Source organism: Dendrobates tinctorius, unplaced genomic scaffold (assembly GCF_039654945.1).
Source record: "Dendrobates tinctorius isolate UK_male_01 unplaced genomic scaffold, ASM3965494v1 ptg000241l, whole genome shotgun sequence".
Lineage (NCBI taxonomy): Eukaryota > Metazoa > Chordata > Amphibia > Anura > Dendrobatidae > Dendrobates > Dendrobates tinctorius.
This window is the reverse complement of record NW_027361908.1, coordinates 11,467,564-11,482,132: the sequence shown is the minus strand read 5'-3', so window position 1 is coordinate 11,482,132 and position 14,569 is coordinate 11,467,564. Positions and strand designations below refer to the sequence as shown.

At 42.4% G+C, this 14,569-nt stretch overlaps 1 protein-coding gene across 1 annotated transcript in view; it reads right to left on the bottom strand.

Annotated features, from left to right (window-relative positions):
• The window catches only part of NUAK1 (NUAK family kinase 1), a 179,085-nt gene that overhangs the window by 28,531 nt on the left and 135,985 nt on the right, over positions 1 to 14,569 (bottom strand). The window contains exon 3 of the mRNA XM_073556955.1: positions 3,847 to 3,998. Within this exon, the coding sequence (XP_073413056.1) occupies positions 3,847 to 3,998 (152 nt within the window). The remainder of the gene's footprint in view (positions 1 to 3,846; positions 3,999 to 14,569) is intronic.

Sequence of the window (14,569 nt, the reverse complement as noted above, 5' to 3'; positions counted from 1 at the left end):
GCGAGGAAAAGTGTCTTGTGGTGTTTAGTCTGTGAGCGAGACAGCAGGAAGGATCCTCTATAAAAAGAATAGCCGGCAGATAGTCATGTAAACAGGGAGATAATGCAAATACAACTTTGTCACTTGGTTCCTTGGAAACATAATATGCAGAATGCAAACCACTGACCTAAATGAATAATAAAGGAGAGGATGGACCTAGGACATGTATGCATTGCTCAGCATTACTTTCCCTTTCTCATTTGAGATAGGAAAAGTGACACTTAGGACACTTGTTTTCTCATACATAAAAAAACAGACCAATTTTCATTAGTGTTTGGTCCGAATGTCAGTTCAGTGTTTCTCTTATTAAGAAAAAACTGATGAAGATTCTCCAATGAAACACAGAAAAACGGACAGCACTAGGATGCAACCAAGACGCCATCAGTGTGCTCTCCGACTCTTTCATGTTTCCATAGACTTGAGTGTAAACTTATTCAGATACGTGGACAAACAGCAAGACATTATGCATTTTAGTTACCTATTTGATGCTTTTCAAACTAGCAAATATACATTTCATGATGTTTTTTAGTTATGCATTTAGCAGAGAAGTTCCCAACCTGTGGCTCAAGGTCCATGATGTGTGGCTCGCGAGCCATGATGTCTGGTTTGCGGGCCATGATGTCTGGTTCGCGGTCCATGGTGTGGGCTCACGAGCCATGATGTCTGGCCAATGGGCCATGGTGTGTGGCTCTCTAGCCATGATGTGTAACTCGCGAGCCATGAAGTGTGTCTCTCGTGCCATGATGTGTGGCTGGCGGGTCATGATGTGTGGCTCATGGCTGCCTACCAGCTTGTTGTGTTAGCACCAGGTCCAGCAAACAACTATGAAGAGCAGGTCTCCAGATAGTGAATTCTGTGAGTAGCCCTGCACAAAAGAGCAGAACTGAATGTGCATATTCTGGCCTTGGGTGGTTGGAGATAATTTAAGTATCTAGCTGGAGGCGGGCTGATGCTAACTGTCAGAGGAGGTGTTTGAAGCTGGTTGTAACAGCGTGGTGGGATTGATTAATGTGAGAATACTGAATGGGAGTATTGTGGGAACCTCTGGATCTTGGTATACTCCCTCAGTGTGATTTCTGTGGAAACACTTTGTCATTATACCTGTAATGGGGGATCTGTGTGTCACTACTGTGAGAGGAGCAGGAGCTGGATGTGGCTCGCAACTCTCCCTTAGACGCAAATGCGGTTTGCAACCCTCTCAAAGTTGAATGTGGCTCTCAAGGTCAGAGACATTCGGTACCACTGGTTTAGCATATGAGATGGGAATGCTTCCACATGATGAATACATCCATTGAGGTCCAACACACCTGTGCCATCCTGATCTGTTTTTTATGTCTAACTGATGTTAAAACGGCATTAGTTGTCATCAGTCTTTTTACACCAGTTGCTGCTCAATACGTGTGAGCTGGATAAAAAGGACCCAAGTTGAAGGCCCCCTGATTCATCTTTGTCTTGTGCTTGTTTTTTGTCCAGCTTTGTGTGTTTAGTGCCTTGTTTTCACTTGCACCCAATTCATTCTTCTATTTGCTCCTTCTTTGCTGTCTATTTTATATGTGCTCACCTGTTTTCTTTTGTTCCGCTCAGATTGTGGGAGTAGTTTAGCTTTTCCAGATATTTTTACCTGATTCATCAATTGCCACTTTTTAAAAACTTGCAAAATTTGTCACAGCTCACTTAAGTCAACCCTCCTGGTATATTTTTGAATCCGCCAGAAATTGGTGGCAATTTTGCCACCAAGTTTTTCAAAATGTGCAACTTTTTTTAACCGAAAACTCACAAAAAAAGCAGTTCAAGACAGGAAAAAAAGACCAGTTTTGACTTTGTGCCAAAATCATGAATCGCGTGCTTCATTTTGAAAGCTTTAGCACCAAAACAGCAGCTAATACCACAAAAGAAAAAAGGAAAGGGACTTAAAAAAACTCCCAATAATGAAACAAGGTCGCAGAGTTTTCTAATCTGCTTCTCTCTTTCAAGGTACTAGTGTAGCAGCTCAAACACTGGATGAGTGTGAACAATCCTACAGCAAATTATGGGACTGGTTCTTGCATTATTTTGGCTACAGCATTTTCCTGCCATGCTCAAGGGAAAAAATGGTGGTTTAAAAGGGTCTAACAGTATTCTTCTGGCACACAGGCAGGTGAGTATATGTGTAAATTTAACTTTTTGTCAGCTATATTAAAAACTGTAGTTATAGTCTACGATACCAAGGCATCTCAAAGTGTATACTGTGTGGTGTTCCTTCCTTGTGCACGGTACCCTGTGGGTTTGAAAATGTCATTTGCGCACATTTTGGGAGATTTTCCTGCCATACGTGCCAAACATAAAGCAGAATCATTATGTGATCATATATTTGTATTTTGAACTCATAAGATAATGATATCTCCATGTCCAAATATGTGGTAACAAGACACATCTAAATGTTAAGGAGTTGGAGGATTAAAGGGGCTGTATGAGATTAGAAAAAAGTTCAGCCCCATTCAAGTGAATGTGTGCAAGCTGTCATACTGGACATGGGAAAGGGTGGAAGCTGTAACCCTGTTTTATAGTGTCATACAAACCCGTTACTTGTTAGCAATAATGTGTTTTAGCTAACTCAGAGACTCCAGTTCAAAACCTAACCATGGCATACAAAGCCATCCAGAATCTATGTCCTCCATACATTTGTGACCTCGTCTCCCGGTACTTACTTGTATGCAACCTCCGAACCTCACAAGATCTCCTTCTCTTCTCCCCTTTTATTTCCTCTTCCCACAATCGCATACAAGATTTCTCCCGCGCATCCCCCTACTCTGGAACTCTCTACCGCAACATATCAGACTCTCATCTGAAATCTTCAAAAAGAACCTAAAGACCTACCTCTTCTGACAAGTCTACAACCTGCATTAACCACCGATCCACCAAACCACTTCACAACCAGCTCTCCCCTCACCTACTGTATCCTCACCCATTCCTTGTAGATTGTGAGCCCTCGCAGGCAGGATCCTCTCTCCTCCTGTACCAGTCGGGACTTTTATTGGTTAAAATTACTGTACTTGTTTTTATTATTTATACCCCTTTTCACATGTAAAGAATCATGGAATATATGGTGCTAAAATAATAAATGATAATAACTAAAAGTTATCTGATGTGTTATGCCCAGATCTTTAGGCCGTATTCACAGCACATGCGAGCTTTCCATCTTACATAGAAAGAAAGAAAGAAGTCATAAGAAAAACATAGCTGTCCGCCTATTTTCTACTTTCTCGCCATAAATTGTATTTTCAGCACCATGAAATGGGTTTCTGCAAATGCAGTTATCTTCATACTTCACGGCCATAAAATACTAAAGCTTTGTATACTCCAGTACTGTTCCTGAAAGGTCAGCAGGATCTGAAAGGCTTCTTATCTGCACAAATATTTGCACAGTGAAAGCATCCATGAATTTTGTGTGTGTGTGATATTTTCAGTGTCTGGGCTGACTGTCGGAAAACTAAAAATACACTTAGCCTGGATTTCTGCAGCAGCCCCTGTCTTGTTCTATCTGCTAAGGGCTAAATCTGTATTCACTTTTTTATATGTTGCAGGGGTCTGCAGTTTATAGCAGAACAACACTTTACTGACCCCCTTAGCAAAAACAGAGGCTTGACTAAAGAGAAAAAATACACAGCATATGGCGAGCAATATGATATGTGAAATATGGCGGCATAACCTCATGCTGAAGGACTGAGGAATAAATCACCTTTTACAACAAAGGAGATGTGAATCCAAAACCACCAAATCTTCAGCCAAAGAGTGAGCCTAGCAAATCCAAACATGTTGCCTTCTTACCTTATGACAGTAGTGCACAGCGGAAACAATCTGACGAAAGAAATGCCTCGTTTCCCTTTCACTCAGTCTTCGCCTCTCGCTGATGTAATCATAGAGTTCTCCTTTGCTTGCATATTCCATGATGATCACTATCTTATCTTTATTTTCGAACACTGGAAGAAGAACAGAATGAAGTCACCATGCAAGTTCTAACTCCAGGTCAAGCTCAAGAACACATGCAAATCCATACGTTACATACCCACAAATACATCAACACAATCTAACCCAAATGTTAACACACTTAAGGGCGTTTATTCACCATTGGGGGTTTTTATTCTTACTCAATTGCTTATAATTGAGGTTAAACATAATGTTTGTAATTGGGTTTCATTAATGATTTTGCATAATTTCCAGCTATGATCGGATCGAATTCAAGTCTAATTTCTTGAAAAACATTGGTCCATTCAAGAAGATTAAGTTCGATCAATAGGGAGAGGCAGCAGTGCCAGTGTAATGATTAATGCTTCCACCCTCTCTCCCTTCTCCTCTAACCTTTAGGTTATATTAATAATAAATCAGATCAGATACAGTATTGGTGGCAAAATGTACTAAATACCATTCCAAGGCCATTAGACTACTTGAGATTCACAGCAAATACATTTGCTTTAAATCAAATTTTCTAGACACATTCATTAAACTTGGCAAATGGGAATTCCAAAAGGGTTGAGCTATCTGCTTTCTGTAGCGTCTGCGTTGTGCTGTCTATTGCTGGCGTAACTGAGAATCCATCTGTCGGCCTGATATAATGGTCTGACAGGGAGATTGAGACTCCTTTCTAGCAGTCTTTTTCTGCGCTCCTTCCAAGAGATGTATGACCACAGACCACATCAAAGTCAAATGTGCAGGGAAACAATAAGCCATTAGAATTTGAGTGAAAGACAATTGCAGAAATTATTTTCAGCCCCAAATACACAGATTCAAGTAAAATAAAAATCATCCCCAAAAGTGAACAACCCCTTTAATGTCCCAGCATGTTGTTCATGTAGAATATGATAATTTAATGGAAATAAAATCTATAAAACCCTTAGGTATTTCCTGTAAAACGTTCCTATAATTCAAGGATGCTTAGGATGCATTCTCTGTAGCTTTTTTCATCCTATCTATATGTGGAAATGTCTGGCAGAGATAACAATGTTATTAAAATATAGAGAAAAGTGTAGAATATGTCCAGACATACAGGGTGGGCCATTTATAGGGATACACCGAAATAAAATGGGAATGGTTGGTGATATCAACTTCCTGTTTGTGGCACATTAGTATATGGGAGGGGGGGAACTTTTCAAGATGGGTGGTGACCATGGCGGCGATTTTGAAGTCGCCATTTTGGATCCAACTTTATTTTTTCCAATGGGACGAGGGTCATGTGACACATCAAACTTATTGAGAATTTCACTAGAAAAACAATGGTGTGCTTGGTTTTAACATAATTTTATTCTTTCATGAGTTATTTACAAGTTTATGACCACTTATAAAATGTGTTCAAAGTGCTGCCCATTGTGTTGGATTGTCAATGCAACCCTCTTCTCCCACTCTTGACACACTGATAGCAACACCACATAAGAAATGCTAGTCTAAGGGAGTCAGATTCCTTGTAGGAATGCTCGGACCTGACACCTATAATGTGGTGGTGCACCATCTTGCTGGAAAAACTCAGGGAACGTGCCGTCTTCAGTGCATAAAGAGGGCAACACATCATCATGTAGCAATTTCAGATATCCAGTGGCATTGAGGTTTGCACTGATGAAGAATTGCCCCACTATCTCTGTACCCCATATACCACACTATACCATCAATTATAGGTGTCAGGTCTGAGCATTCCTACATGAACAGTTTCCTGGAAAGTGGATTGGTCGTTGTTAGAGTCTGCTCTGCTTGTGACTATCCGCCATTTTCTTGTAGTGTTTTGGCTGCTGCTCTTTTCCCCCTGGTGCTGGGTTTGCCTTTGGTCAGGTGATTGTACCACCCTTTATTAACCTGCACCTGTCTCCCATTCCTTGCTGGACAACAGTGTTAATCCGCTTGAAGCCTGGCTTGTTCTGGGACCTCTGGTTCTGCTAGTCTTAGTTTCTGTTTTCAGTTTGTTTCTGCAGCCTTATTTGTGTTTTCTGTTTGGAGGTGATCCGTTTTTGTACCCAGTCCGTATATCTTTCAGGGACCCCCTTCCCCCTATCTATAGGTCTTCGCTTGAGATTAGCCTAGGATCGTCGGTGGGTCTATTCGCAAGGAATGGGCTGCCCACTCCATCATAGGGTATCAGCCTAGTCGCGGTGCAGGGTCAGTTTTCCCCCTCCTACCCTAGTCCTGTGCTGCAGAACCGTAACAGTCATAGAGGACAAGTTGAATGGCCACCAAGGTCTCCAGATCTGACCCCCTTAGACTTTTATCTTTGGGGTCATCTGAAGGCAATTGTCTATGCTGTGAAGATACGAGATGTGCAGTATCTGAGACAATGGATACTGGAAGCCTGTGCCACCTTGGTCACCACCCATCTTGAAAAGTTTTCCCCCTCTCATATACTAATGTGCCACAAACAGGAAGTTGATATCACCAACCATTCCCATTTTATTTAGGTTTATCGATATAAATGGCCCACCCTGTATAATAACATTTATAGACACAGTCTTTAAATTACATAAAGAAGGCTAAAACCTATTCCGTCTCCATGAATATTCATTTCTTGGATAAGCAGGTCAGACACTCTAGCTACCTTGGCAATAGGCGAGCAATTTTCCCATTTAGAGCAGTTATGATCACCCAGCGGAACACAGGAGAATGACCTTCAAAATGGCCAACATTATCCAGTAATCAGATTTGATGAGATTATATTTGAACATACCATTGAATAAATCTTTCACCAGGATTTTGCCTCCTAATCTGAGAGCAAAATAATGAAGAAACAAAGAACCCGATTAAGCAATGTGACACTTACTAGGCTGCTTGATATAGTTTTGATAAAATCACTGTTTTATCGGCAGGAGATTATCACAAGAGGACTAGTAAGCCTGCAAGCCTGCTGCATAACTCTGTATAACCCCACCCCAACATTGATTGGCAGCTTTTTGTGTACACAATCAGTAGTGGCGATGGGCTTATACAGAGCTCTGCATTCAGAGAACTGTAGATCTACAGCAGAGAAAACTGTTATTTTATCAAAAAGATAGCAGGCAGCCTAGTAAGTGATACATCGCTGGAATCAGGGTCTCTGCCCCTACATTGTGCTATTCACACATTTATAGAGAAAAAAAACTGGTGACAGATTTCCTTTATACCTCAATACCCAGTGATCCCAGATAATTTTAGTCTGCGGCCAATGTTCACTGCAAATATAAGTCTCTTTGTGATAGATCAGTCCACGCAACCTGAAACCGAACCTTTAACTTCTTTGCTTGGCTTGAGTGGCACTGATACTGTTGTTTTTAAACAGTGGACCTACACCAGCAGATATTTGTGGATACTTCACACTGGACCTTGGAAATCAAGGTCCCAGAGACTGGAGGAAGAGTGGAGAGACACACAATCCAAGCTGCTTGAGGTCTAGTGTGAAGTTTCCATAATCAGTGGTGGTTTGGGGAGCCATGTCATCTGCTGGTGTAGGTCCACTGTGTTTTATCAAGACCAAAGTCAGCGCAGCCGTCTACCAGGAAATTTTAGAGCACTTCATGCTTCCCTCTGCCTACAAGCTTTTTGGAGATGGAAATTTCATTTTCCAGCAGGACTTGGCACCTGTCCACACTGCCAAAAGTACCAATACCTGGTTTAAAAACAACAGTATCACTGTGCCTGATTGGCCAGCAAACTCGCCTGACCTTAACCCCATAGAGAATCTATGGGCTATTGCCAAGAGGAAGATGAGAGACACTAGACCCAACAATGCGGACAAGCTGAAGGCTGCTATCAAAGCAACCTGGGCTTCCATAACACCTCAGCAGTGCCACAGGCTGATCGCCTCCATGCCACGCCGCATTGATGCAGTAAATGATGCCAAAGGAGCCCTGACCAAGTATTGAGTGCATTTATTGAACATACGGTACATTTCAGTAGGCCAACTCTATCTAATATATGAGCTTCACTTTTTGCATTGAAGAACTGAAATAAACTTTTTGATGACATTCTAGGATAAGTGCATTATAATTCTTACTGATCACATTCTTCTATGGTTTACAGCACCAAAACGATCCTCTCCTAGGTCACGTGACCTCATATCAAACGTGACAGCTTTATATGTGCATTCTTTATGTAAGCCTATGGAGTCATGCTCTGAGTCTCATAGACATACATTGGGAAAGCAGCACCACCCCACACATAAGACTGTGTGTGAGCCACCATAGAATGGAAATCCAGAAGAGGAATGGAGCGGCTTGGATTCCGGAGAAGATGGTAATCCCTAACTATTTTGATGCAATTACACTGCATTGAAACCATACTTGGAAGAGATTAGGAAATAAAAAAATAGCTGGAAGTATTTTTTTCACCAGTTCAAGATCAGGTCATTTACTCACCATTTCCAACCAGGCACATTTTTTTTTTTTCGTCCATGCAATTTAAAGAGCTGTAACATTTCTCTCTCGTTCGGATGGTCATGTAATTTTTTCATGCTACATGGGTCTTCATTTTTGTGTCCCTGTCACATTCTCTTTTTTTGATGATATAGGGTGCAACCAATAGGGAAATAAGTGATTTTTTAAAATTATTTTTATGGCTATAAAGGACCACACTAAAATACATTCTAGCAATTTGTGTCATTCTTTAGCAATTATTTTATATATCAGACACATTTTATTTAGGGGTTGGGCTTGTAGCAGCAGATGGATTGAATGTGGCATTTTTATTCTTTTTTGTACTTGTTTATTAATTTTATTTTTCCATTATTTTTTAACATTGTGCACCTCATAAGGTCATAAAAGACCCTTGGGAACACGATTCAATATTTAAGTTTTTTTATTTTCATCCTGTTTCCCTTGTATATGAGCCCCAGTAACAAAGGAAATGCAGCCTCCTCGCTGCTTAGTAGAGCTGTTTGGGTCTCATAAGACCCAGCAAATCCTCCCTATACGCAGTGATCACATGGAGTATGGAGAAGGAAGGGCAGTCAGCACTTCCTCTTAATCATACATGGCGCTACGTTAGTCCCCTCTCTGCCTCTGACAGCCAGACCCAACGCACAAGCAGCTACACAATCGCATGTAACTGCGCTACACTGCAGAGTAGGCCTGTTTCACACGTACGTTTTTCAGATCAGTTGAAAGCCGCGAAAATGGCGGAAAACGGATCCGTCGGCGGATTTGACGGGTCCGGCAAAGGTTGAATTTTAAAGGAACCTGAGCCCGGAAAAACGAGAGAGTCAAGATCCGCCAATAATGTAAGTCTATGGGGTAAAAAAACGGATTCGCCCCTTTTTTGGCGGATCCGTTTTTTTTCAAAAATTGGCGGATTATGACTGACGCAAAAAAACTGAAGTGTGAAAGAGGCCGTAGGAGTAGGATCTCCTGGACAGTTACAGTCTATGGGTGATTTACAAGCAATTAAAGATTTCATCAACGATAAGCAATTTCTCGCTGTACATGTTTACACTAGACAATAATTTATTTATTTTACTCACTTATATTATTATTATTTATTTATATAGCGCCATTGATTCCTTTGTGCTGTACATGAGAAGGGGTTACATACAAAATACTGATATCACTTACAGTAAACAAACTAACAATCACAGACTGATACAGAGGGTAGATGACCCTGCCCATTCGGGCTTAAACTCTACAGGATGGTGGGGAAGGAGACAGGTTGGGGGGTTGCAGCAGCTCCAGTGATGGTGAGGCGGTAGCTCCAGTAGTGGTGAGGAGGTAGCGGGGTCATTGCAGGCTGTAGGCTTTCCTGAAGAGGTGGGTTTTCAGGTTCCATCTGAAGGATCCGAGTGTGGTTGATAGCCGGACGTGTTGGGGCAAAGAATTCCAGAGGATGGGGGCTATTCGGGAGAAGTCTTGGAGGCGGTTGGGTGAAGAGCGAATAAGTGTGGAGGAGAGAAGGAGGTCTTGGGGAGGTTTTATATAGCGCCATTAACTCCACAGCGCTTTACAGACATCATCAAGGAAATCAACTTTGGGCTCACAATTTAAATTCTGTATCTAAATTTCCTAACTGGGCAACCCGGAGGAAACCCATGTACACACAGAGAGGATATTCAGACTCCTTGCAGATTTGATCCCAGGGCTGCAAGCACTGCAAGGCATCAGAGCTAACTGTGCCCACAATTATACTCTTACAATATTTTACCCAATTTGCTCCATGTGAAAGGTCCTTAACTACAGTTAGTAATTTTATTTCTATTATTATTATTACTATTATACAAGATGGAGAGAAAAGTAACACAATAGTCTAAAACACGGTGGCTCAGTGGTTAGCACTGTTGCTTTCCGGTGCCGGGTTCTTGGGTTCAAATCCCACCAAGGACAAACATCTGCAAGGCGTTTGTATGTTCTCCCCATGTTTGCGTAGGTTTCCTCCCACACTCCAAAGACTTTTAGGGAATCTAGAATGTGAGCCCCAATGTGCACAGCGATGATAATATCTGTAAAGCGCTGCGGAATATGAGGGTGCTATATAAACAATGCCTAATACTATGTTGTTTATAAAACTGAATAGCAAAATATGACTTCCTAAGTACGGTAAGTTTTACTCACTACTGTAAGGAAGCTTTAAGGTGCAGGAAGCAATACAATGTAATCATGTCTGGACCATGTGTGTAAAATGTTGCAACTATGTCACAGTTACTAAAATGCTAGTGCAAAATATCTCACTTGTGTGTGAGAAGTAGACACAAATGCTCATTCCTGACACTGTAAAGCTGGCAAACATTTCATTTCTCTTATATCTACAATGAAAGCCTGCATAGGACGTGGTTTGGACCTGTTCTTAGGTTAAAAAATTTCCCTTTCCATTTTCTTAAAAAAATAAATAAATAAATGCCCAACTGATAAGTTTAAACAATTCTGAAATAAGAAAGCAAAAATGTAGTTATTGCCTCACATGTTAAGCGATTTTTGCTAAAAATGAAAATTGCAAGTTTTTTTTCTATTCATAGCACAAAGGCTACAGAAAGGAAATGTGCTATTATTGAAATGAGGGGGAAGAAAATCGCAATCACGATCTCAACATTGTCCATGTATAGTACTAGACTCTGTCACCGCAAAATGACTGCTCAAGCCAAGCACAGGTGCTCAGTACACCTGTGCCGTGGCCAAGCAATTCAATTCAGGGCACCTTCCCAACAACTTATTTTCCATCTACTTGCATCCTCTTCTCGTTTCTACAGAGCCAGAGCGGTTAATAAATGAAGAGGGCGTTAAGGCTAGGTTCACATTACGTTAGGGCAATCCGTTTAACGGATCCGTTTGTAAGCGGCACTAACGCAATGTAACAGACATGTTAACGCACCCATAGACTTCCATTAGTGTAACGGATCCTAACGCATGTCAAAACCGGCATGCGTTTGCAATGGTCCGTTAATTTGTGACGCACCTTCCAACGCGAACTATCACGTTTTCGGGTCCGGTACGGTTAACGCACAGTGAATGGAAGCGTTCGTTCTGCCATAGAACTCTACTGCAAATGCAGGCAGACGCAATTCAACCTAATGCAGCCACATGCGTTAACGCGATGGCAAAAATACACCACAAAAAGACAATTTGGGGCTCATTTTTAGTGCATCTGTTTAACCGATCCTTAAAACGGATTGTCCTAACTCAATGTAAACCTAGCCTAAGGATAGATACAAAACAAGTAGATGGGAAGGTGCACTGAATTGTTTGGTCATGTTAAGGATGCCTTGAGCACCTGTGCATAGTTTGAATATTCTTATTGTACCCCCAAACTCCCTTTTAATGGGGTTCTTCCCATATAATTAAATTTCTCCGCAGGCTGCAGATTGTTATATAAAAAAAACCCAGACTGGGCTGCATTCACTTTCTCCAGGTTCACCGTCAAATCTCCGCCACTGTTTCAGGTATCTCGCCCTGGTTGCAGTCCTCAAGTCACCTTGAAAGAGCAGCAGCCATTTAATAAGCACAGTGGCACTAGGTGGGGGTTCCCAGGTAGACAGAATGCCACATTTATAGCTGTATGCAAATAAAGTCCGTGGAGCCTCATTTAAGAGTCTCAAACACGGGACTAGCCAGATCTTCCTCCAGGGAAGGACCCAGCCAAGGAGTGGCTCCTTTCGGAAACCACCATTACCACCAAATTAAGTGGCCCTTTAAGTCAATATCCATCTCTTTACGAGTTTACAGATATGACAAGGGAAATACCAAGGCCAGGTATCCATCCACAGACAGCTGTTTCGGGGTGTTGCCCCTCATCAGTGTGGAGTAGGATTCTGGCTGGGTGGGAGCATTGCCTAGTAGACCAACATCACGAAACAATCACTGACCTCAGGGAGACCAGCCAAAGAAAACACTGCGGCAGCCGGCAAAGGCGCTCAATCAGTGAAATCCTAGGTGCATTGCTCCCTGGGAAATAAGAATATGCAAATAAAGTCCGTGGAGCCTCACTTAAGAGTCTCGAACACGGGACTAGCCAGATCTTCCTCCAGGGAAGGACCCAGCCAAGGAGTGGCTCCTTTCGGAAACCACCATTAACACCATATTAAGTGGCCCTTTAAGTCAATATCCAGCTCTTTACGAGTTTACAGATATGACAAGGGAAATACCAAGGCCAGGTATCCATCCACCGACAGCTGTTTCGGGGTGTTGCCACTCATCAGTGTGGAGTAGGATTCTGGCTAGGTGGGAGCAATGCCTAGTAGACCAACATCACGAAACAATCACTGACCTCAGGGAGACCAGTCAAAGAATGGTCTCCCTGAGGTCAGTGATTCCTTCGTGATGTTGGTCTACTAGGCATTGCTCCCACCTAGCCAGAATCGTACTCCACACTGATGAGGGGCAACACCCCGAAACAGCTGTCTGTGGATGGATACCTGGCCTTGGTATTTCCCTTGTCATATCTGTAAACTCGTAAAGAGCTGGATATTGACTTAAAGGGCCACTTAATATGGTGGTAATGGTGGTATCCGAAAGGAGCCACTCCTTGGCTGGGTCCTTCCCTGGAGGAAGATCTGGCTAGTCCCGTGTTTGAGACTCTTAAATGAGGCTTCACGGACTTTATTTGCATATTCGTATTTCCCAGGGAGCAATGCACCTAGGATTTCACTGATTGAGCGCCTTTGCCGGCTGCCACAGTGTTTTATTGGACTGGTCTCCCTGAGATCAGTGATTGCTTCGTGATGTTTATAGCTGCAAAGCTCTGCTATTGACATGATGTACGCGCCAAAGCCAATGCAAGACACAGGGAACAGCAGGGGAGACTTGCCGATGGTCTCAAGGAAAGTGAGCACAGTTAAGTTTTTGCCTTATTTATTGCAGCCAGGAGAGAAATTTAATTGAAACAGAACAACCCCTTTAACGACTGATGTCCACTATACTGTTTAAATTTTCCATGTACAAAACATATACGGCAACATCTGCATGAAATATCCATGTTCTCCCTGTGTTTGTGTGAATATTCTCCAGTTTTTCTCCCCACACTTCTGGCCTAGTGTGCATGTTTACAAGAGATAGTGACAGAGACTAATCTCAGCCTCTGTAAAGCGCTATGGAATATGCTGCCACTATATAAGCAAGGGATCCCGAACCTGTAGCTCGGGAGCCACATGTGGCTCACGGTCCCATGAATTGTTCGCCGCGGCTGTCTGCCTGCTGGGTGCATTAGCTCCAGGTCTACCAAAGAGATATGAAGAACGCATCTCAAAATGGTGAATTTTGTGAGTAGTCCGGCACAGAAGAGCTGGTCTGGATGCACATATACTGGTCTTAGGGGTTCAGAGATAAGTTAAGGATGGTATGCTGGAGACAGAATGATACTACCGGTCAGGGTGGTGCTTGACGCTGGATATGACAGTGTGGTGGGCGTGCTTGATGGGAGAATACTGAAGGGGGAATTGTGGGAACTCTTAGATCTTGGTATACTGCTTCTGTGAAAAAGCTGCTTTGGCTGTCATTATAACCGTAATAGAGGCTTTGGTTGCCACTAATGTGAGGGAGTGTGGGAGTCGGATGTGGCTCGCGACCATCTCTCAAAGCTGAACATGGCTTGCGACCCTCTCTCAAAGCTGGATGTGGCTCACGACCATCTCTCAGAGCTGGATGTGGCTCTCAAGGTCAGAAAGCTTGGGGACCACTGATATAAGCACAAAGTAATGCACTTACTATTTATATGCATACAGCATTTGCAGCATGCAGTAATGCAATCTTCAAGATCAGCCAACCATGAATCAATGCACAATCTTAGGTGTAGAGATGTGATCTTTCAAGTTCTAATTTACCCTCCTCTTCCCCATTATTTGTCTTGGAACTGCATGCCAAAATGTGTTTCACGCTCCCACCCTTCTGTGACCAGCCAAGAAGATCTGATAAAGAAAGGAAGCTGAGGCATGCGTGTTCCCTGCCCTGAAGGCCCAGCTTGTCCTCTCCTGTCAGAGATTCCCAACTGTGCAATCCTTATTATAGCAAAGACTTCTAAAACCAGAAGGAGATGTCTCTGGAAGGATTACTTGATCCATAATGTTCCCCAAAAATGAGCACATTATTATTTTTTTTTTTTTTGCAGCAGGGATAATGAGTTTCACAGG